The sequence below is a fragment of the Bolinopsis microptera genome, chromosome 13 (genome assembly GCF_026151205.1).
Source record: "Bolinopsis microptera isolate Bmic1 chromosome 13, MBARI_Bmic_1.0, whole genome shotgun sequence".
Lineage (NCBI taxonomy): Eukaryota > Metazoa > Ctenophora > Tentaculata > Lobata > Bolinopsidae > Bolinopsis > Bolinopsis microptera.
The window spans coordinates 14,028,075-14,049,294 of NC_087084.1; the positions used below are offsets into that span (position 1 = coordinate 14,028,075).

The window sequence follows — 21,220 nt, forward strand, 5'->3', positions numbered from 1 at the left end:
AATATTTCTTTACAATTTTACGGTATTGTGGCAGTATTTTCGGTAATATCTAGTGAATTTTTATACCGATAAAAATATGTTTTATCTAGATAAACAGATAACTTTTTTTAACGAATTATCGGAGATAATTATCGGTAACGATTATCGGAGTGGATAGCCTAACGTACACCTCTAACTGCTACTAGCACACTCCTCATTATATCCATGCTCAGGCGTGTCCTGATGTTACACATCACCTGGCTGTAGTCCTCCTTTGTCTTGGTGGCTATCAACACAGCAAGTCTCCTTATGAAACGCTTGGCCTCCGGTGCCATTCCTCCTGTAGTGGTAAATACAAGGGGGACGAATGACCCTTTCTCCAATTGTAGTATCTATTTATAACAAGTATTAAAGACTGCTAGTATTTTTATTTATTTGTTTTCACTTCTGTACGTTTAGGCAGTTGCTCTTGTGACCAGAGTTTAAGAGTTATATATATATATTGTATTTATTACCCTGGTTTTTAAAATGGTCTACCGTTTTGTTGCATTTACTATATCGGTTTTTGTTTTCGCGGTGTCCAACCTTATAGCTAGACAATGACTATTGCTGTTATATCATGTGTATATTGTCTTCTCTTTATTAATAAAATAATTTAGATTGTTAAGATATTGTTAAGAGCCAGTACATTGAATTTTCATTTGGCTTCTTTTACTTCAAATGGTTTTATAAATGTTTCCCTGATTTTTCAAGATTATAGAATTTTTAAGGGGTTTTTACTTTGAAATATCTTTGAAAAAGCATTCATATACGTAAGTAACATATAATAATAACTGGCTTGAACTGAATCTTTGGGTTTTGAGTTCTTTTTGGCTATAAAGCGATGTATAAATTTCTAGTTATTATTATTATATTAAATATGATTACCGCAACCAATGCAATTATGGTTTAACCGCCATGTTTTGGTTCAGCCGAAATAAATTTTACAGATGTTTTAGGAAAGAAAAAAATTGTTTACATTAAAATGTTTCTCACTCCAGCTGCAGTCTGCACTAATATATTTCTAGCTTTCATATTTCATGTTTTTTTCTCATATAGTAGATATTTTGGTCTTGTGTACGTAATTGTATTTTACATTGTTGTAAAATTTATTTGAATCTTGAAATAAAATAAAACTACTATCCGACAGCTATAAGCAGCTGCCTGATTATTAGAATGTCTGAGTTGGAGTTTGATGATGAAGTTGATGCTGAAGAAGAAGAAGAAGAAGTAGCTGATGAAGAAGCAGAAGAAGAAGAAGTAGCTGATGAAGGAGCAGAAGAAGAAGAAGTAGCTGATGAAGGAGCAGGAGGTGAAGAGGCAGCTGATGAAGGAGCAGGAGGTGAAGAGGATGATGATGATGATGAAGATGATGATGATGACGATGATGACGAAGATGGTAACCTTAATTATTAACACACTGAGCTGTTGAACCACAGATAAAAACATATTACTTTGGCATTTCCTTTTGGAAAAAATTGTATTTAGCAGTAACATATATTTTGATGTTACAATTCTTAGAACAAGAATGTTAACCTTCAAACACAAATACCAGCAATTTACTGTGGTCTATCAATTATATTTCAGTATAAGTAAGAAATCTTTAATTTTGTTTCAGATGAAGAAGACCTGGTTGATCCATTAGTTACAGAAAGAGAGCGCTGCATCAACTCCTTTGACTGCCACGGTTTCAGACATGCCCTTGAAGCTTGTAATGCCCGTGTTAAAGACGAAGGCATCCAAGAGAACTGCACTCCTGAGTTCTTTGACTTGTTAGAATGTCGGGACAAATGTGTAAGTCTGAAAGTTTTGCTCCTGAGCGAATTAAAAATAATAATAAAATAGTTTATTATAATTTCTTTAAATATTAAAAAGCAAGAAAACTTTAAATTTATTTAATGTCATTTAACCTATAATAACATCAAAGGAAACTGATTTGCCGATCTTTAATAAGTAAACATCAAATACTATTTCAACATTAACCAACTTGACATATAATGTTTCACAGGTCGCTCATGGAGATATCTTCAAAACCTTGCTCAAATAAGGAGTACCATCATGTACCTAGATCAGTGTCTGCTGTTGTCCGGACTCTTGTGACGGGCTCTACCAATATAGTGGTGTTTGAAATACTTCTCTGAAGGAACTTAGGGGTTTTGTTTGCTTTCAAGAAAGGGTTGTCACGAGAATTATTAACTGCCTAGGCTTTTTCTATGTTAGGAATATAACCCATGATAATAGGTTCCTTTGTAACTAAGAAAATAATGTGTTATAAGTATAGTCCGTCTCTTTAATTTATTGAATTGCTTTAGATTGTGTTTTGTATCGTGTATTTAAACATCCCATTTCTCATGACATAATGCAATTGTTTTCAATGTTTGGAATCAATAAAAATCAGCCAGTTATTTTACCCTAGCATCCAATTATACTGTACCAAAATACTATAATCTTTATAGCAAACAAAAAAGTTGCAATTTATATTTTATTATGACTTGCTTAATCCTTCACGAAAAGGTTGTAAATGAGATTCTGTTCCACAATAATTGTTCTCTGGCATCTCTTGTCAATTCAATTCCGTTAATATTCTCAAATACTAACCGTCCCGTATACAGTACATCACACAGTAATGTCTGTATGAGTAGTCGTTATGGTCGCGGCAGGGCAGCACCACGGGGTGATCGCTACTATCAGGATAAGAGATCACATTATAATGACGACCGCGCCTCCTCCCAAAGGTCCCAGCAGGACGAGAGACCGCCGTATGATGAGCGGCCTCCGCGACGTGGTGGGAGAGATTCCAGTAGAGGAAACAGGTACATCCTCCAGTGACTTTATTCTTCATACTTTTAACAGTGCTTCAAATGAATGCATTTTATGTTGTACCTTAATTGAAATTTGTTAAGTTGCCTCTTTATCAAGTAAGTTGAAATCAAAGTCTCCGTATATCACACTGAATTCCCTGCTCCATATCACGTGACTGAGTGTGTCCCACGTGACTGAGTTTGTCCCACGTGACTGAATGTGCCTCAGGAGAGAGGAGACCCCGCCGAGGAGACGGCGTGAGCGGCGCGGCAGCTCCACTCACCACCACACCAGTCACCACGCTAACAGCGGAGATGCTAACGCGCAGATCAACCAGATCATACGCAAGTTAGAGCGGGATGATAGGAGGGAGCGGACTAGACTCGCTGTTCAAGTAAGTTAACTGGGAAATGTTAAACAGTAGTTACCCTAGTTACAGCTGGTTACCCTAGTTAGTAGTTACAGCTAGTTACATCTAGTTTAAGTTACCCTAGTTACAGCTAGTTACCCTAGTTACAGCTAGTTACCCTAGTTACAGCTAGTTACCCTAGTTAGTAGTTACAGCTAGTTACCCTAGTTAGTAGTTACAGCTAGTTACCCTAGTTAGTAGTTACAGCTGGTCACCCTAGTTAGTAGTTACAGCTGGTTACCCTAGTTAGTAGTTACAGCTAGTTACCCTAGTTAGTAGTTACAGCTAGTTACCCTAGTTAGTAGTTACAGCTGGTTACCCTAGTTAGTAGTTACAGCTAGTTACCCTAGTTAGTAGTTACAGCTAGTTACCCTAGTTAGTAGTTACAGCTGGTTACCCTAGTTAGTAGTTACAGCTAGTTACCCTAGTTAGTAGTTACAGCTGGTTACCCTAGTTAGTAGTTACAGCTGGTTACCCTAGTTAGTAGTTACAGCTAGTTACCCTAGTTAGTAGTTACAGCTAGTTACCCTAGTTACAGCTAGTGACCCTAGTTACAGCTAGTTACCCTAGTTAGCAGTTACAGCTAGTTCCCTGCGGTGGAAATTATAATCCTTGGGGTCCTTTTTGGTAGTCTCGTCATCCACAGTAGAGCTGTTCTAATGTTCCAACAACCAACAACCTTACAACAGATACAAGAGTTTGCACAAGAGCCCGCCAACAGACAAGTGTTGGAAGCACAGTGTGTTACACTGCTTAATCTCCTGGATCCTATGATTGAGGACGCAGTGGAGAGGGAGAATGATTACAACCTTCCTCGAACCATCGCCAGTATAGGTGGGTGGGGAATGCGGTTATAAGTATAGGTGGGTGGGGAATGCGGTTATACTCGCACCATCGCCAGTATAGGTGGGTGGGGAATGCGGTTATACTCGCACTATCGCCAGTAAAGGTGGGTGGGGAATGCGGTTATAAGTATAGGTGGGTGGGGAATGCGGTTATAAGGGCTGGAAATGTGGGGTATAACAATATGTATACACCTTTTACTGATATTATGTAGTTCTCCTTATTTCTAGAAGTTGATATCTAATCACGTAATTATATCATTAAGTTAATTAATTAATTAACGCTCTGCAGGACTGGGACTAGGATCAAAGTGTAACGAGTTAATTAACTGGCTAACTAACCGACTGATGTCTGCGGACAACACACCAGAAGTTACGGGCTTTCTCCTCAACATCACCAAACATCTCTCTGATAAAAAGGGATCCCTTAGCACAGGTTCGTACTGTGTGATGTCACGTGACGTCACGTGGTGTGGTACTTTTTTAAATAAGAGACTTCTTATTAAAATTATGTTTAATTTGGTTAGTAGTTACTACGAGCACGACATAGTAGTAGTAGTAAGGTCCCTTCTCTATTTGCCTTTAATTAATCGTTAGTTTTTTAGTATTTATTACTTTTAACTGTTAACAACAACTGACAGGTGTCCCATTGCTCATATGAAAATAATCTCAGTTGAATGAGTAACAAATGTATAACAACTTAATTAACCCTTGTCAGGAGTGTTACCGCTGATAGACACTCTGATCCAGCTGCTGGAGAGGTTCGCTAACCCTCAGATGATAATAATCCTACTTGATGCTCTAGTCCCCCTAACTCAGGCCTACTCCAGATTCTTTACTCCTCACTTCACTAACATCATAGGTATTCTACAAGATTTATAGTGATCAACTTTTTAAGATTTATAGTTAAATATAATCTCACCAATCCAATGCGATGTTTACTATAAATAATAAACATTGGTGAGATGAAATGTGTGTGCCAAGTTCTACCTGAAATGTTCCAAAAGGAAAGACGAAGTATTTTATTAGGCACGTGACAGAGAGATTTGTTTCAGATGTATTGATAGGGTGGCACATAGAGTCTGACACTAACGTGGACCTACAGAAAAGTATTTCCAAAGCTTTTCTCTCCTTCAAAGCGTTTTGGCTCAGTGATATCTCCTACCCTCTCTCCCTGATCATGCAGGTGATCGATTGATTTAATTAAAAATCAATTATCTTCAAAATGATGTAGGCTTTGGAAACTATGAAATTTTAACTGACTTTCCAAGCGTTGAAAAGATTTCAAAATTGGCGTAGAACTGTTCCTAAAAATATCTATGTTATGTATGTTACTCATACTTCATCCTCAGCACCAAGATAATCAAGTGAATTATAATATTTGTTAGTATTAAGATTCGGCATTAAGTTAAAACATACCCCAAAAAATATAAATGCAAGCTACTTCCTAACAGTTTGTTGGCGACGCACAGAAACAGCAACACGAAGTGTGCAACAGTCCTTCAATAGACAAGGAAGCAGTCCAGCAGTTCGTCTCATTGATCAAGGTGTTCACTGCTCTGTTATCATCTCTAGAAGAGGGTAAGTTACTGATCAAACCACTTGACATGACGTCACACCACGTGACATGACATCACACCACGTGACATGACGTCACACCACGTGACATGACGCCACACCACGTAACATGACGCCACAACACGTGACATGACGTGGTATGACGTCACACCACGTGACATGACGTGACATGACGTCATACCACGTGACATGACGTCACACCACGTGACATGACGTCACACACCATGTAACATGTCTATATTTCAGTGACGTCAGTATCCCCGAATGTACCAGATTTCCTAAGTAAGCTAGTAAATCAGATAATAGACAGTTCCTCACAGTTACTGTGTGTTCACGCCTCCTACGAGGTGGTGTCAGTTATTGCTAAAGCTACCCACATTGTCACAAAGGTAATGGTAGCTAGTGCTAAAATCTGCGAAATTGAAGTTTCATTTTAAATTTTACTAGTTCTTCTTTGAGTTCCCACTTCCCATCGGTTTTTATATGTCATTGATCCCTAATTCGCCAATTCGCCAGGTTATAAAATGAAAGCAAATTGTAAAATCTTAAATTTCAGTTCAGTAATTACACTTTCTTGAGTAAACATTAACCAGTAAAAAAGATGGTTCCCAATCAATCAAATGTTAAATTCCACGTTTCTGCAGTGTCTGCCAGCCCACTTTGGACACATCTGTGATCAGCTGGTATGTTTCCTGATAGACTGCATTAGTCCGCTAGACTGTACTCCCGCTCCAGATAGCACTATATTGGACTGTCTACACGCTATTCTACATATTACCGGTATAATGTGTACTTGTTGCACTTACCTACTACATACATGCGCCGTTTATTGAGTTCTGCCTGAAAAAAACTTGAAATACCGTGTATCTCATGATCTTATTGAAAACTCATTTGTTAACATTGATAGAAAAGCATGTTTGTAAATATCTTGGTGCTGATCTAACTACCTTACTCGGGATTATTACGACGGGTTTATTAACGACCGGTTAAAATATGGTTCGGGAAAAATATGGCGAAATTGCTCAAAACCCACCACATTTTCCCGGTCGCCATTTTACCGGTGTCCAACCTTTCAATTTTAGATTCAAAAATTTTGTCTCAGATGTAAATTTCCTTATTAGAAATAAGCAAGTTTAGAAATTTTCGCATTGCTAGTAACGTGTTGGTAGTCTAGCACTCTAGAAAATTCGTTGTTTTGAATTAGCATTAAATGTTTACGTGTATCAAATAACCATTATGACTCAATTTGTAGAAAATCTTCGCAAGAATGCATCGTTCACATTGTTTAGAATTATGAATAAATGACTGATGAAACTGATTTATGTTATTGACAGTTTTAATTAATTCAAGTTTTAATTTAACTGTTACTTTTACTTTGAGTCCTATTTCATTATGTAGAGATAGTCAATACCTGAGAAATTAAAAATTGGCCTATTTAAATCAACTTTGACAATAAGGATATATGACAAGAATTGGGCAAAAAGGTGAATTTTTTGCAATTTTAGCCAAATGAAGTCGAAAAACCTACAACAAGTGTCCCAATAGTCTTCTTTAGTGAATATAAGACAACGATTAAAATATGAGCACCCATACCCCTTGGGAACCCTAAAAGCTGAGTTGGCGGGTTTATTAACGACCGGTGAAAATGTGGTTCGGGAAAAATATGGCGAAATTACCCTAAACCCGCCACTTTATCCCGGTCATAATAATCCCGAGTAAGGTAATTAAACTAATTACACTACACTACTAATTTAACTACATCGAGTTTTCAATCACTCTATAATATAAATCTACCCATCACGTGACATCACATAGAACCACGTGACAACCTCCCATCCTCAGATAACGACAGTTCTTGGCTGGGAGCCAGCATCCTAACCTCAATGTTAGCCTCCTCCTCGCCTCTGGTGTCCCTGAGGAATTCAAAGAATGAACAGATCCTGGCGGTTTTGTTCAAGATATTCCAGTCCCTTCTTCAGCTTCACAACTTCAAGCTGTTGGATATTGTGTACCAGTTCATTGTTCAGGATCTTCATATTGCTATTGAGGTTATTTTAATTAAGCTGGCAATTAATTTAATGATATTAATTAAGAAGTTTTCAAAAACCCGTTTGATTATTGTTTATCTATCGTAGTCAGTTTTTGGTATTGTCATTTTTATGAATCACAAAAACGTAATCTTTCAACTTTCTTTAGAAATTTAATCATTTATCATGACGTATAGTATCAACACTCAGCAGTCAACAATGATTTATTCAATGGTAAATGACAATGATCGTGAAAACTTATTAAATAAATAATTTAATTTAATAATAACTTATATTTAATAACGTATTAAATATCTCCTCCCCAAACAGAAAATACTGAAGTGTGTAGAGGAGAAAACAGACCTAAAAGAAGCAGAGATACTAGCTAGCGCAAACCTGGCGCTGCTCACAGAGATGGCGGGAAGCAAGACGCATGGTTTTAGTACCTGGGCCTTAAACCCCACCATCTTCGACCTCGTTACCTCGGTAAGTGGCATGTCACGTGACATGTGAACACCACGTGATTGCTGTGAAGTCATTCTATTCTATATAATGTTAGTTTTAAACTAACGAAACGATCATTTTGTGCCACAGATTTTACTTGTGCCACAGATATTACCTTAAGATCTATAAAGCTTTGTAAAGTTGTTTAGGTCGGCTAGTTTTTCCTGATATATTATATCTGGCACCATAACGTCATGACGTTACACCACGTAGCATAACGTCACACCACGTGGCATGACGTTACACCACGTGGCATGACGTCACACCACCTAATCCCTCTCAGGTACACTCGCCCCACAACTGGATACTAGCTAAGCACTGTCCCAGTGTTCACTACGCTATACTTAACGTTCTGCACGCAGAGTGTAAACGTCATGGTTACTTCCTTCCGGGTTGGTTTTCTTACTTCCTGTTATTTTGTGCTCTTCAAGTATTCATTATTTATACAGGAACAGATTAATCAATTAACTAATGAACACTTTAATTAGTTGCAATCTCCATAAACAGGAGCAGGGACCTCGGAAGTAGTTCAACTACAACCCCACAACACATCACAACAACTGTGTAGAGTACTGAAGTTACTGGCTCTCCTCCTTCCCCACTCTTCTCTTTCTTTTGATAGCAGGTTATTAGTACTTGTCTCTTTATTTTTATAGCACCATATCACCGGTATGTCTACTATCTAGATCTTTTAAAAGTAAGTGTAACCCAGACACAAACTTAACAATGTTACTTCCAGATATTTCTGTCTGCTGTGGGTAAAGCGACTAGTAGAGATAATGAAGAAGGCGGGAGAATGTTCGGAGAGCATGAAGTTTTGCCATTCTGAGCTGCAGGAACTCTCTCTTGCTCTGGTCAGGATAGCTGATGATCCTGAGAGAGATATTCGGTTGGAGGTAATTCTTGTTTCAGATGGATTATTTAAAATACTTATCAGTTTCAGGGATTATTTAAGATTTTAATAAATTTTAGGACGGATCAGTATCTGAAATCGGCCAAATAAAAATTGTTCATAAAATTATTTAAATCTACAAACTTTCATTGATGAATGTGGTATTATTTTTATATTAATTAATTAATTAATGAAATATTAATTAATTAATTAATTAATGAAATATTAAACTGTGTTTAGGTGGCAGGATGTCTGAGATTACTGCTTCTAGCTCAACTACTAACAAATAACACTCAAGTACATTGTCTAGCTGTTTCCATCCTTCACATGGGTACGTAGTCATGGTTACAATGTTACTGGTATTTTGCATTTTATTTTAACAGCTTAAGTCTTAATGTTACTATTAGTCAAGTTATGATATAAATGGTATTTTCATTATAACTGTAATTATTTGTCTCAAAGAAAACATTCGCTTTTATTTTAAAGTCCGACACAAATTGTATTTCAAACCTTTTTATCATAGAGTTCACTATCATCATCATCTCTGCTACTTCTCCCAAAATCCAAACCATGCATTTCCAACTGTACCAAAGACCCTCTTCTCTTCAACTAAACAACTCCAGGAGATGTAGACGGGGCTACACGGGGGGCGTTTGTGGGCGTGCTAGAAGCACTCGCTCCGCAACTGTTGCTAGGATACGAGATAGACAGGTTGAATATGGACAAGTTCGCTATGAGACCTCTACTTCATTCCAGACATCTGCTCCAGTTCAACACAGAGGTTAGATAAGAGCAATACTAAAAACCACGTGACATGACCTCATACCACGTGTTATTACGTCACACCACGTGTTATTACGTCACACCACGTGACATGACGTCACACCACGTGTTATTTCAGGTGAGTCTGGTAACGAGTAACCAGTTTACAATACTGATGAGACTGATCCTGCTGAACCAGATCCCCGGCAAGTTTATACACGACGACTGGTTAGAGAGACTGTTCTACGGGTGCAACACTTCACAACACTCCAAGTTTACTTTTATCAACGGTAAATTATCACAATTAATATGTTAATTATGCGACGACTTACTGCGCGACTACTCATGATTATGCGACTCTAATAAATAATAATACCCAGATTTTTCATAAGCACGAACAATATCATTCAATCTCAAAATCGGTCAACTGTTAGTTCATATTCAGTGAAAGCAGGATTAATGAACGAATAGTGTGACATTGGGTTCTCAACCATGGAAATTTAGAAGTCCCTACATGCTGTTCTTTCTGGCTCCATGTGCTAGTTAGGGGTCTGAGGTATCCGAAAAATCATGTTTTGAGTACCCAAAGTGTTCTGGGTGCCAGGAATGAGGTTATTAAAGCGGCGAAAATGACCGATTTTGGACTATTTATGAGCTTTTTTGCCCATTTTCATGAGATAAAGAATCAGGAAAGCTGCTCTAGATGATTGAAATGGTTGATACCAATGAGGATACACCCAACACACATAAATATTCGTGATATATGTGATTTTAATGAGAAAAATATGATCTCAGGGCCCATTTTATACCAAAATTTGCCAAAACCACTCGCACTTGTCAAAGCTTCCTCATTTTAGACACATTTAATGATTATTATGGTATCTAACTTATGGTGGATCTGATAGGAGTATGTCTTAGCTTCATTTTAAGCCATCAATGAGCATGCTGGTGTGTATGAAAGTACTTTTATCCTCCCGTCCATCGATATAGTCTGGGCCATGCGCGCGCGCGCGCGCGCGCTTTTACAAACATGAATTTTCTCCCTCAGTATCTATCTAAATCTTTTAAAGACATGATTTGAATGCTATCCTACTCAGCACATGAGTGCTACAGGATGGTGAAAGAATTTCTATAAAAAATCGTTAAATGTGGAAGATATGAGGTCATTATATGTGTGTGCGCGCGCGCGCGCGCGCGCGCTTTTACAAACTTGATATCCTCAGTCCTTTCACATATACTGAGATTTTGTTTCAAACTTAATTGACTCTGAACCGAAATTGCCAAAGGAAACAGATAGTGTAACTCAGAAAGACCACAAATGTATAGTTTGTGAGATATTGAGGTTATACTCCAAATAATTTACAATGATGTCACACCAGAAAACCTCTATTTTTGGTATATTTAACCTCATATCTTGAACGCGCAGTACTGGATTGAGCTAAACTTGGTCAGGTTTTGTAGCCCTGACTATCCTCGATCATATGGAACAGGAATAAAACTGTTTAGATGTTCTATCTTAATTATATTAGGCACTTAGTTCTGAAAAGTGAGAATGTCATTAATACTGCTTTCACTGTATTATATGATTCCACTACTACTGCGTGTTGACAATACGACTCATATACTTATCACTTTAAATTGTTCAATTGATGGATCGATTTTATATGCTACTGGGGGGGGGGGGGGGGGTCCACGTTAAAAAAGTTAAATTCTAAGATCGAGATTTTGGAATTTAACATTAATTACTTTAACTTTTTTAACTTTTTTAACATAAATTAAAAATCAGATTTTGGCTGACTAATCGGTTCAAATTTTAACATAATTACCCAAATTAAACTCAATTATGAGTGTTGACCTTTAGTACTAGTAGTACCTCGCTCTTGCAATTGTTTTCTGTAGTTGTAACTGATTTGATAACTCTACAAAAAAAACACCTTGTATATGTATATATAAAAAAACACATTGTATATATACACATAATTGTATAATTTACTAATATAATCATTCATATAATACGAAAAAAGAATATGGCTTGGCGGTGTAAGTGCGGAAGGGTTATGGAAAGTCTCACATACGACAGATGTTTACGTTGCAATTTAGCGAAGGCATCAGGAGAGTCGCTCATTCGCTTGAAGGGTTCCTGTAGCTGTAATCCCTGTACCCGAACCATCTACTGAGGACACATCATCAGGTATTGATACTCCGGAGCTTCCTCCAGCTGTAATCCCTGTACCCGAACCATCTACTGAGGACGTATCAGTTGTTGTCAACACGTACGTGGTGATACAGTGTAGTTTTTACATAGTATGTATTTTTAATTTGGTGTAAGTGGTGGCCGTTTTATTCTATAAACCGTTTTTAACGAGTTTTTTAACGATGCAGTATTTTGTGAGGAGATTTAGGCAGCATGAACTGTGGCTCATATTTTATTATTTAAGCTGCTCTACGAGCACACACGCTAGCTAGTTGGTTTTTAGATAGTTAAGAGTATTAGTTACTTAGTTAGTTAGTGTAAATTAGTATCAGTCAGGATCTGTTAGCACACAGAACTGTTAGTTTTCGCGAAGCAGGTCTGACTTTCATATATATTCTTATAGTAGACTTCATCATATAAATTTATTTTGAACTTAGTAACAATTTCAGGGAATAAATAGAAATTTAAGATTTCATTTCTATTCTAATATTCACGTATATTAAATACAGTTATATTGTTATGTATCATATGATTTTGTAAACATTGGCCGGTGTACCAAAAACCGGTCCCCAAACAACAACACTTCAAAAAGGGCTGCTGATTCATCAAAACCTAGAACTCAATATGATTCTGAAGACGAATCATCTGCTGATGTTATCACTACTGCGATAATAACAAGCAACTCATTCAAGAGGAGAGCTGTCCCTACTTTTAGGATTCCAAAGATTAAGAAACCGACGGTGCAAAGCAAATTGACGATTATGGATAAATCTTCATCGACGGGTCTGAAGAAGAAGGAGCATTTGCGGGCTAACACTGATAATTTAACCACGAGAACTCCCACAGTAGACAATTCTAAATTCACAATTGGACGACCAATTGATGTTGATAAGATAAACAGCAGCAAGAAAGTGTTAAATTCAAAGAAGGAAACAGCACTTAACAAGTTGTCTACACGACTCATTGAAGGTGGAACTGCAATCAAGAATGAGAATCAGCAGGGGAATCGGGACAAATTGAACTCTAGAAATACTCCTCCAACAAGTTCTCTGAGTACAATTAGACTGCCAGTACACGATGGAAAAGGTGATAAGCCTGTGATTGCGAAGAAAGAGACTGTTTTAAACAAACTTTCTACAAGATTCGCCACAGAAGATGGCACTTCCACGCCGAAAAACAAACTTTGTAAGGAGAAATCCGGAAGAAAGGCGCTCGATGCCGAAACGATTAAAGATAGATGCACGGTCAGGACGAATTTTGAAATTGAATTGTGGAAGTGTAACGACATGGTACCTGGCCAGATTATCAAGGCCAAAGCAATTCAACGGGTTTTATTCAGACTTGGGTGTTCTTTAGAGGAAGCTTGCCTACAGAATATATACAATATTTTCGGAGGAAAAAAATCCAGGTGTCCTACGTTATCAATTGTGCGATCCATGGAGCGGGTATTAAGACTAAAATCTAAGAAAAGACGTCGTCGGATGATGAGTATTTTACCTACCCCGGAATGTCAGAATGGAACAAAGACTACAGATGATGTGGTGCAGAATACTGTGCATCAGCCATGCCCAATAGCTAGAGTGAAACCAATCTTGTCATCGGAAACTATTCAATCTATTCCAAAAATACAAGGAAAGCTGTCTACTAATTATGTCCATGCAAATGTGACAGGGAAGCATCCTTTTGCCTTTATTTCCCACATTGCGGTAATGCTAGAGTTAACTAGATCACTAGGTCCAAGCAATTTGAAAAGTTGTGACGATGAGGAACTTGTGCATAGATCGTTGAATGATATAAAAATAAACAGGATTCAAAGAAATATCTAAATGTAATTGATAGCGCGGAAGATATTGAAAATGAAGTCCCTGAAGTCTTAAAGCAGGTAAAGAACCTATTGGGGTGTGTGAAAGTGAAACAACCAGATCGAAGTTCTGTTTCAAAACATAGATGCTCTCATAATCTAAAGAGCCATTTAGCCAGTTATATAATATAATAACATCTATAAACAAAAGAGCACCTAAAGAGGCTCAGCAAAGTGCTGGCCTATTTACGCTTACGAAGACTCATTCGTTCAATATGTCTCAAAGTAAATAAACTCCTCCATCCTACTCTATCCTTCTATCTCTTGCTAAGTTCACTAAGTTGGTAAAATCATCTTCATTTTTTAAATAAATTTGTCTCTTAAATAGGTCCTTTTTCACAATAATATCATACAAATTAGTCCTGTGTCTACCCACTCGTCCCTTTAGTGTTTGACATCCTAGTGTAGCAAATAACAGAGACTGGTAGGCAGGTGTGTCGTTGTCACTGCGTAGAACATGACCTAGCATTGTCCACCGTGCCTTTTCCACTCTCTCGGAAAGGGGCCTGGTCTGGGTACGAGCGTAGAGGGCCTTGTTAGATATTGAGCTAGGCCAATATATGTGTAGAGGTGTAGGATGCGCTTGAGGTGCTTCCTCTGAAGAACATCTACAGACTCTAGAACATGCTGAGGTACGGCCCAGCAGCAGCAGTTGTACAGGAGCACTGATACTACTAGTGAGTCGTAGAGTTTGATCTTTCTCTTCTCAGTTATCTGACTCCTCTCTGATCCCTGGCACTAAGGTTTTTTTTTACATATTTGATAGATTTACAGATCTGGCTTGACAAAAATTTTCAGAAAAAATCATGTTCGCGGGAAGCAAAAATCCGATGAGTTTTTTAGGGGGGAGGGGTAGGGGGTTGAGGGGGGTTGGGAAGGGTTGTCACATGACGAGAAATTTTTTGCAAAAATTAAACAATCTTTATTTGTTGATATTATTCACCCCTATTGCCTAGAGTGGTGGGTCTGCACTTGAGAAGAGTGGGTCTGGCCGCTAGAATGGTGGGTCTGCAATCTAGAAGTGGGTCTGGCAACCAGAATGGTGGGTCTACAATCTAGAAGTGGGTCTGGCAACCAAAATGATGGGTCTGTACCCTTAAAGAGTGGTCTGACAACCAGAGTGGTGGGTGTGCACTTGAGAATAGTGGGTCTGGCAGCTAGAATGGTGGGTATGCAATCTAGAAGTGGGTCTGTTAACCAGAATTGTGGGTCAAAACCCTTGAAGAGTGGGTCTGACAACTAGAATGGTGGGTCTGCACTTGAGAAGAGTGGTTCTTGCGGCTGGAATGGTGGGTCTGCAATCTAGAAGTTGGTCTAGCAACCAGAATTGTGGATCTGCATTCGAGAATAATGAGTCTTCACTCTAGAAGAGTGGGTCTGACAACCAGGGTGGTGGGTCTACACTTGAGAAGAGTTGGTCTGGCAGCTAGAATGGTGGGTCTGCGATCTAAAAGTGGGTCTTGCAACCAGAATGGTGGGTTTGCATTTTTGAAGAGTGGGTCTGACAACCAGAGTGGTGGGTCTGCACTTGAGAAGAGTGGGTCTGGCAGCTAGAATGGTGGGTCTGCAATCTAGAAGTGGGTCTGGCAGTTAGAATGGTGGGTCTGCAATCTAGACGTGGGTCTGGCAACATGAATGGTGGGTCTGCACCCTTCAGGCTTAAAGAGTGGGTCTGACAACCAGAGTGGTAGATCTGGACTTGAGAAGAGTGGGTCTGGCAGCTGGAATGGTGGGTCTGCAATCTAGAAGTGGGTCCGGCAACCAGAATGGTGGGTGTACGTACACCCTTGAAGAGTGGGTCTGACAACCAGAGTGGTGGGTCTGCACCCTTGAAGAGTGGGTCTGACAACCAGGGTGGTGGGTCTACACTTGAGAAGAGTTGGTCTGGCAGCTAGAATGGTGGGTCTGCGATCTAAAAGTGGGTCTTGCAACCAGAATGGTGGGTTTGCATTCTTGAAGAGTGGGTCTGACAACCAGGGTGGTGGGTCTACACTTGAGAAGTGTTGGTCTGGCAGCTAGAATGGTGGGTCTGCGATCTAAAAGTGGGTCTTGCAACCAGAATGGTGGGTTTGCATTCTTGAAGAGTGGGTCTGACAACCAGAGTGGTGGGTCTGCACTTGAGAAGAGTGGGTCTGGCAGCTAGAATGGTGGGTCTGCAATCTAGAAGTGGGTCTGGCAGTTAGAATGGTGGGTCTGCAATCTAGACGTGGGTCTGGCAACATGAATGGTGGGTCTGCACCCTTCAGGCTTAAAGAGTGGGTCTGACAACCAGAGTGGTAGATCTGCACTTGAGAAGTGTGGGTCTGGCAGCTGGAATGGTGGGTCTGCAATCTAGAAGTTGGTCTGGCAACCAGAATGGTGGGTCTGCACCCTTCAGGCTTCAAGAGTGGGTCTGACAACCAGAGTGGTGGGTCTGCACTTGAGAAGAGTGGGTCTGGCAGCTAGAATGTTGGGTCTGCAATCTATAAGTGGGTCTGGCAACCAGAACGGTGGGTCTGCAGTCTGCACCCTTAAAGAGTGGGTCTGACAACCAGAGTGGTAGATCTGCACTTGAGAAGAGTGGGTCTGGCAGCTGGAATGGTGGGTCTGCAATCTAGAAGTTGGTCTGGCAACCAGAATGGTGGGTGTACGTACACCCTTGAAGAGTGGGTCTGACAACCCGATGGTGGGTCTGGACTTGAGAAGAGTGGGTCTTGCAGCTGGAATGGTAGGTCTGCAATCTAGAAGTTGGTCTGGCAACCAGAATGGTGGGTGTACGTACACCCTTGAAGAGTGGGTCTGACAACCAGAGTGGTGGGTCTGGACTTGAGAAGAGTGGGTCTGGCAGCTGGAATGGTGGGTCTGCAATCTAGAAGTTGGTCTGGCAACCAGAATGGTGGGTGTACGTACACCCTTGAAGAGTTAGTCTGACAACCCGAGTGGTGGGTCTACACTTGAGAAGAGTTGGTCTGGCGGCTAGAATGGTAGGTCTGCGATCTAAAAGTGGGTCTTGCAGCCAGAATGGTGGATCTGCACTTGAGAAGAGTGGGTCTGCAGTCTGCACCCTTAAAGAGTGGGTCTGACAACCAGAGTGGTAGATCTGCACTTGAGAAGAGTGGGTCTGGCAGCTGGAATGGTGGGTCTGCAATCTATAAGTGAGTCTGGTAGCTAGAATTTAGTGGGTCTGAAATCTAGAAGTGGGTCTTGCAACATGAATGTGGGTCTGCACCCTTGAAGAGTGGGTCTGGCAATCAGAATGGTACGTCTACACTCTAGAAGAGTGGGTCTGGCAACCAGAATGGTGGATTTTCGCCCTAGAAGGGTGAGTCTGGAAACCAGAAAGGTGGGTCTACAATCTGGAATAGTGGGTCTGGCAACCAGAATTGCGGGTCTGCATTCTAGAATAGTGGATCTTCACTCTAGAAGAGTGGGCCTGGCAACCAGAATGGTAAGTCTACACTCTGTCAACCAGATTTGGGGGTCTATAAACTAGAATAAAGGAGATATGGCTACCAGAATTGTGGGTTTGGACAACCCGAATGGTGGGTCTTCACTCTAGAATAATAGGTCTGGTGGGTCTACACTTTAGAAGAGTGGGTCTGGCAACTAGATTGGTGTGTCTGCAATCTATAAGAGTGGGTCTGGCAACCAGAATAGTGGGTCTGCAATCAAGGGAATCAAGATGAGTGAGTCTGGCAATCAGAATGGTGGGTCTGCACCTTAGGGTAGTGGGTCTGGAAACAAGAATGATGGGTCAGAATTCTTGAATAGTGGGTCTTCACTCTAGCTAAGAGTGGGTCTGGCAACAAGAATGGTGGGTAAGAATTCTAGAATAGTGGGTCTTCACTCTAGAAGAGTGGGTCTGGCAACCAGAATGGTAAGTCTACACTCTGTCAAGTGTCAACCAGAATTGGGGGTCTAAACTAGAATATAGGATATATGGCAACCAGAATTGTGCGTCTGGAGTCTAGAGTCTAGAATAGTGGGTCCGGCAACCCGAAAGGTGGGTCTTCACTCAAGAATAGTGGGTCTGGCAATCGGAATGGTGCGTCTACACTCTAGAAGAGTGGGGCTGGCAACCAGAATGGTAGGTCTTCGCCTTAGAAGAGTGGGTCTGGCAACCAGAATGGTGGGTCTGCATTTTAGAATAGTGGGTCTTGACTCTATACCTACTAGAAGAGTGGGTCTCCTCTCTAGAAGAGTGAATCTGGCAACCAGAATGGTAATTCTTCACTCTGTCAACCAGAATTGGGGGTCTATGAACTAGAATATAGGAGATATGACAACCAGAATTGTGGGTCTGGACTCTAGAATAGTGGGTCTGGCAACCAAAATGTTGAGTCTGCACTCTAATAGAGTGGGTCTGGCAACTAGAATGCAGACACGTAGCCAAGGGGAAGACCCCCGGAAAAAAATTGAACCCCAAAAAAAATAGGCCCCCTAGTCCCCATGGTCGCCTGGTAAGTGGGCTGTGTTTATGACTGTTTGATTAAACGACACGACAGGCAATCGACTTTAGCATTTCGTAAATTATTCCCAAATCCCACTATACAATATGTACTTATTCAATTCAATGTGACAAGTACTGAGTTCCCCCCTAGCCCCCAACTTTGTATTATTGTGATGTCTGAAATTACAAATTTCTAATGCCAAATGTCGTCTGAAACACCCTATTTCTCAAAAATTTTCCGGGGGCTGCACCCCCAACTTTGTATTATCGCCGTCCTACAAATTTCTTTAATGCCTAATGTCGTCTAAAACAAATAATTTCTAAAAATTTTCTTGGGGGCTGCGCCCCCCCCCCCCCAGTCCCCCAACTTTATATTATTGTGATGTCTGGTTATTACTGCGCCCCCCAGCCCACCAACCTTGTATTATTGTAATGTCTGATTATTGCTGTCCCACAAATGTCGTCTGGAACACCCTATTTCTCAAAAAGTTTCCGAAGGCCAGGGCTGCGCCTGCCTAGCCCTCCAACTTTGTATTATTGTGAAGTCTGATTATAATTACTGTCCTACAAATTTCTTTAATGCCAAATGTCGTCTAAAACACATAATTTCTCAAAAATTTTCTGGGGGGCTGCGCCTTCCCCCCTCCCTAGCCAACCAAAGGAGCTTCGCCCCGGCTACGTGTCGTGTCGGGCTACGTGCCCAGAATCGAAAAAACTTAATCTTTAAATGAATAACGGAACCTTCATTATGAAGTTACGAGATGATAATATAATTGGGAGGCAAAGTGGGTATCGGGCTTGGGGCTCATAATGCGCAAAATTTGGCCGCTGTCGAGTGGGTCTGCCTAAAATTCACAGATCTAGCTATGGGTCTGAGACATTTGTAAAAAAAAAACCTTACCTGGCACCACAGCTTGTCAAATGACCAGAAGGCAGAGTTAGCTTTATTTATTCTATTAGTAACATCCTGCTCTGATCCAAGCTTAGTACCAAGAAGCGTCTCGTTTCTCCACTCCTCTTTTCCTCTTAGTTCATTATCCCACTCGTCACAGGCACCAACTTCTTCTAAATACACTCTGGTAAACTTTGTCTTTGTGTCATTGACAAAGAGACTCCATTCACTGAGAATATTCTTGGAGATCTGAAAGATATCCTGTAACTCCTCCATATCTTCACCAATCTCCTCTAAATCGTCTGAATAGCCGGACTCAAGAGGCATGTGGTTATCGGCTATCGGAGGGTTGGGTCTTGAGGGGGGGACTGCTCTTATGTGCACTACAGCTCCAGCTAGATTGAGGGTAAACAATTTACCAGCTGTGCTGTCTCCTTGGGAGGCTCCTATGTTGAAAGAGAACATCTCTGAGTCAGTAGAACACACTCTGACTACTAGAGTGGTGTTAGCCATGAGGTATTGTACAAGCCTCAGGTCGTCTCTGGAGCATCCTGCAGCTTCTAGTAGTCTGATTGTTGTACCTCTGCGGATGGTATTGAAGGCAGCTGACATGTCGATACTCACTTTGTTCCATTCAAACTCCTTCTTCATTACTACAGATATGAGCATGCTCTGTGCCCAAACTAGGTCGGCACAGCTCCTGCCAGCTTTGTAGGCAGCTTGGAACGGTCCGGTTAAGTTGTCCACAGCTCTCTCTATTCTGTTTAGCACTATCAGTGACAGGATCTTTCTAGAAACATTCAGCAGGGTCAATTGCAATGGTCGTATCGACTTAACTGGGCCACGAGTTTTACCAGGCTTAGCCAGTGGTGTGAGGATGCCTGCTCCTATTGCTTCAATGTGAATGTTTTTCTCGAAAGACTCGTTGAACACATTAGCCAGCTCTTCATGAAGGAGGGGGTTGTTCAGGGCTTTCATGACCTCGCCAGGAACTTTATCAATACCCACTGCTTTACCAGACTTGAGTTTACTGGTGGCTCTCTCTATCTCTGCAACGGTGATGGGACTGTTAAGGCTAGATGGGGGGTCAAGGAAGGCAGGAAGGGTAGGCTCATCAGCGTCGTTGAACTCAGCTTCAAAGTACTCCTTAATAATCCTCGCTTTCTCCTCATTAGTACCTGCGATATTCCCAGCAGGGTTGTGGACGGTTAGAGCTGGTCTAACATATCCTTTGGCGAGTATCTTAGAGGCTCCAAGTATCTCCGGGCGTCGTCTGTGTTGTTTACCTCTTCGACGAGTGTGTCAGCACTGCGGTTGTTGATATCTCTGAGTCTCTTTGTAATCTTACGTCTCAGCTGGTTGATGTTGGTCTTGACATGCTTCCTGTTGGTCAGAAATTTGTTCTGCATATTCGCAATCATCAGCTGCTTGCGTTCAAGTGACAGTTCAGCGATCTCAGGATCAGTACTGAAGGATTTGTGCTTTTTTTAGCCAGTTGTTTGGCCATAAGAGGTAGCCTCCCTAGTCTTGGGACATCAGGAATGTCCGAGGAAGAGATTATTGAGGAACATCTATTTTCATTACTGAATAATGATGTATGTCGTGATATAATGAAGATTCCTCAACCGTATGATGTTAATCGTATTACAAGTGAAGTTCTAAAATATATGAACGACGATAAGGACTCGGCTGCACTATAGTGAAAATTATTTTAATGATAGACTTTTATATTCAGGTTAAATGATATAAGTAACTTCAAATTAGAACCTCAAGTTCTTTTATTTACGTTATTACAGTAACACCTGTAAAATTTTTACTTCATTGACACTGTTTTTTAATCACAATGCTGGCAAGCATGACCGTGCCTGTTATATTCACAATACTATTTACCCCCTTTACTATTTACCCCCTTTACTTTTTAACCCCCTTATTATTTACCCCCTTTACTATTTACCCCCTCTACTTTTATACCCCCTTTACTATTATACCCCCTTTACTATTATGCCCCTT

The 21,220-nt window shown here is 40.4% G+C and overlaps 2 protein-coding genes across 2 annotated transcripts in view; both read left to right on the plus strand.

Moving 5' to 3' along the window:
* The first annotated feature begins 1,172 nt into the window (after window positions 1-1,172).
* Window positions 1,173-2,378, plus strand: LOC134825176 (cytochrome b-c1 complex subunit 6, mitochondrial-like). The gene is made up of 3 exons (XM_063837326.1): window positions 1,173-1,417; window positions 1,637-1,812; window positions 2,027-2,378. Exons 1-3 carry the CDS (start codon window positions 1,195-1,197, stop codon window positions 2,063-2,065), a joined length of 438 nt encoding a protein of 145 aa, XP_063693396.1. The 5' UTR covers window positions 1,173-1,194; the 3' UTR covers window positions 2,066-2,378.
* Window positions 2,379-2,634: 256 nt separating this feature from the next.
* LOC134824814 (serine/threonine-protein kinase SMG1-like) overlaps window positions 2,635-21,220 on the plus strand; it is a 52,052-nt gene continuing 33,466 nt past the window's right edge. The window contains exons 1-17 of the mRNA XM_063836789.1: window positions 2,635-2,831; window positions 3,049-3,214; window positions 3,919-4,063; window positions 4,364-4,507; window positions 4,790-4,933; window positions 5,127-5,257; window positions 5,526-5,652; window positions 5,896-6,038; window positions 6,294-6,429; window positions 7,492-7,697; window positions 8,007-8,162; window positions 8,464-8,572; window positions 8,688-8,805; window positions 8,920-9,076; window positions 9,313-9,403; window positions 9,696-9,853; window positions 9,974-10,124. Coding sequence (XP_063692859.1) covers window positions 2,653-2,831; window positions 3,049-3,214; window positions 3,919-4,063; window positions 4,364-4,507; window positions 4,790-4,933; window positions 5,127-5,257; window positions 5,526-5,652; window positions 5,896-6,038; window positions 6,294-6,429; window positions 7,492-7,697; window positions 8,007-8,162; window positions 8,464-8,572; window positions 8,688-8,805; window positions 8,920-9,076; window positions 9,313-9,403; window positions 9,696-9,853; window positions 9,974-10,124 — 2,461 coding nt within the window. The 5' untranslated portion in view covers window positions 2,635-2,652. The remainder of the gene's footprint in view (window positions 2,832-3,048; window positions 3,215-3,918; window positions 4,064-4,363; window positions 4,508-4,789; window positions 4,934-5,126; window positions 5,258-5,525; window positions 5,653-5,895; window positions 6,039-6,293; window positions 6,430-7,491; window positions 7,698-8,006; window positions 8,163-8,463; window positions 8,573-8,687; window positions 8,806-8,919; window positions 9,077-9,312; window positions 9,404-9,695; window positions 9,854-9,973; window positions 10,125-21,220) is intronic.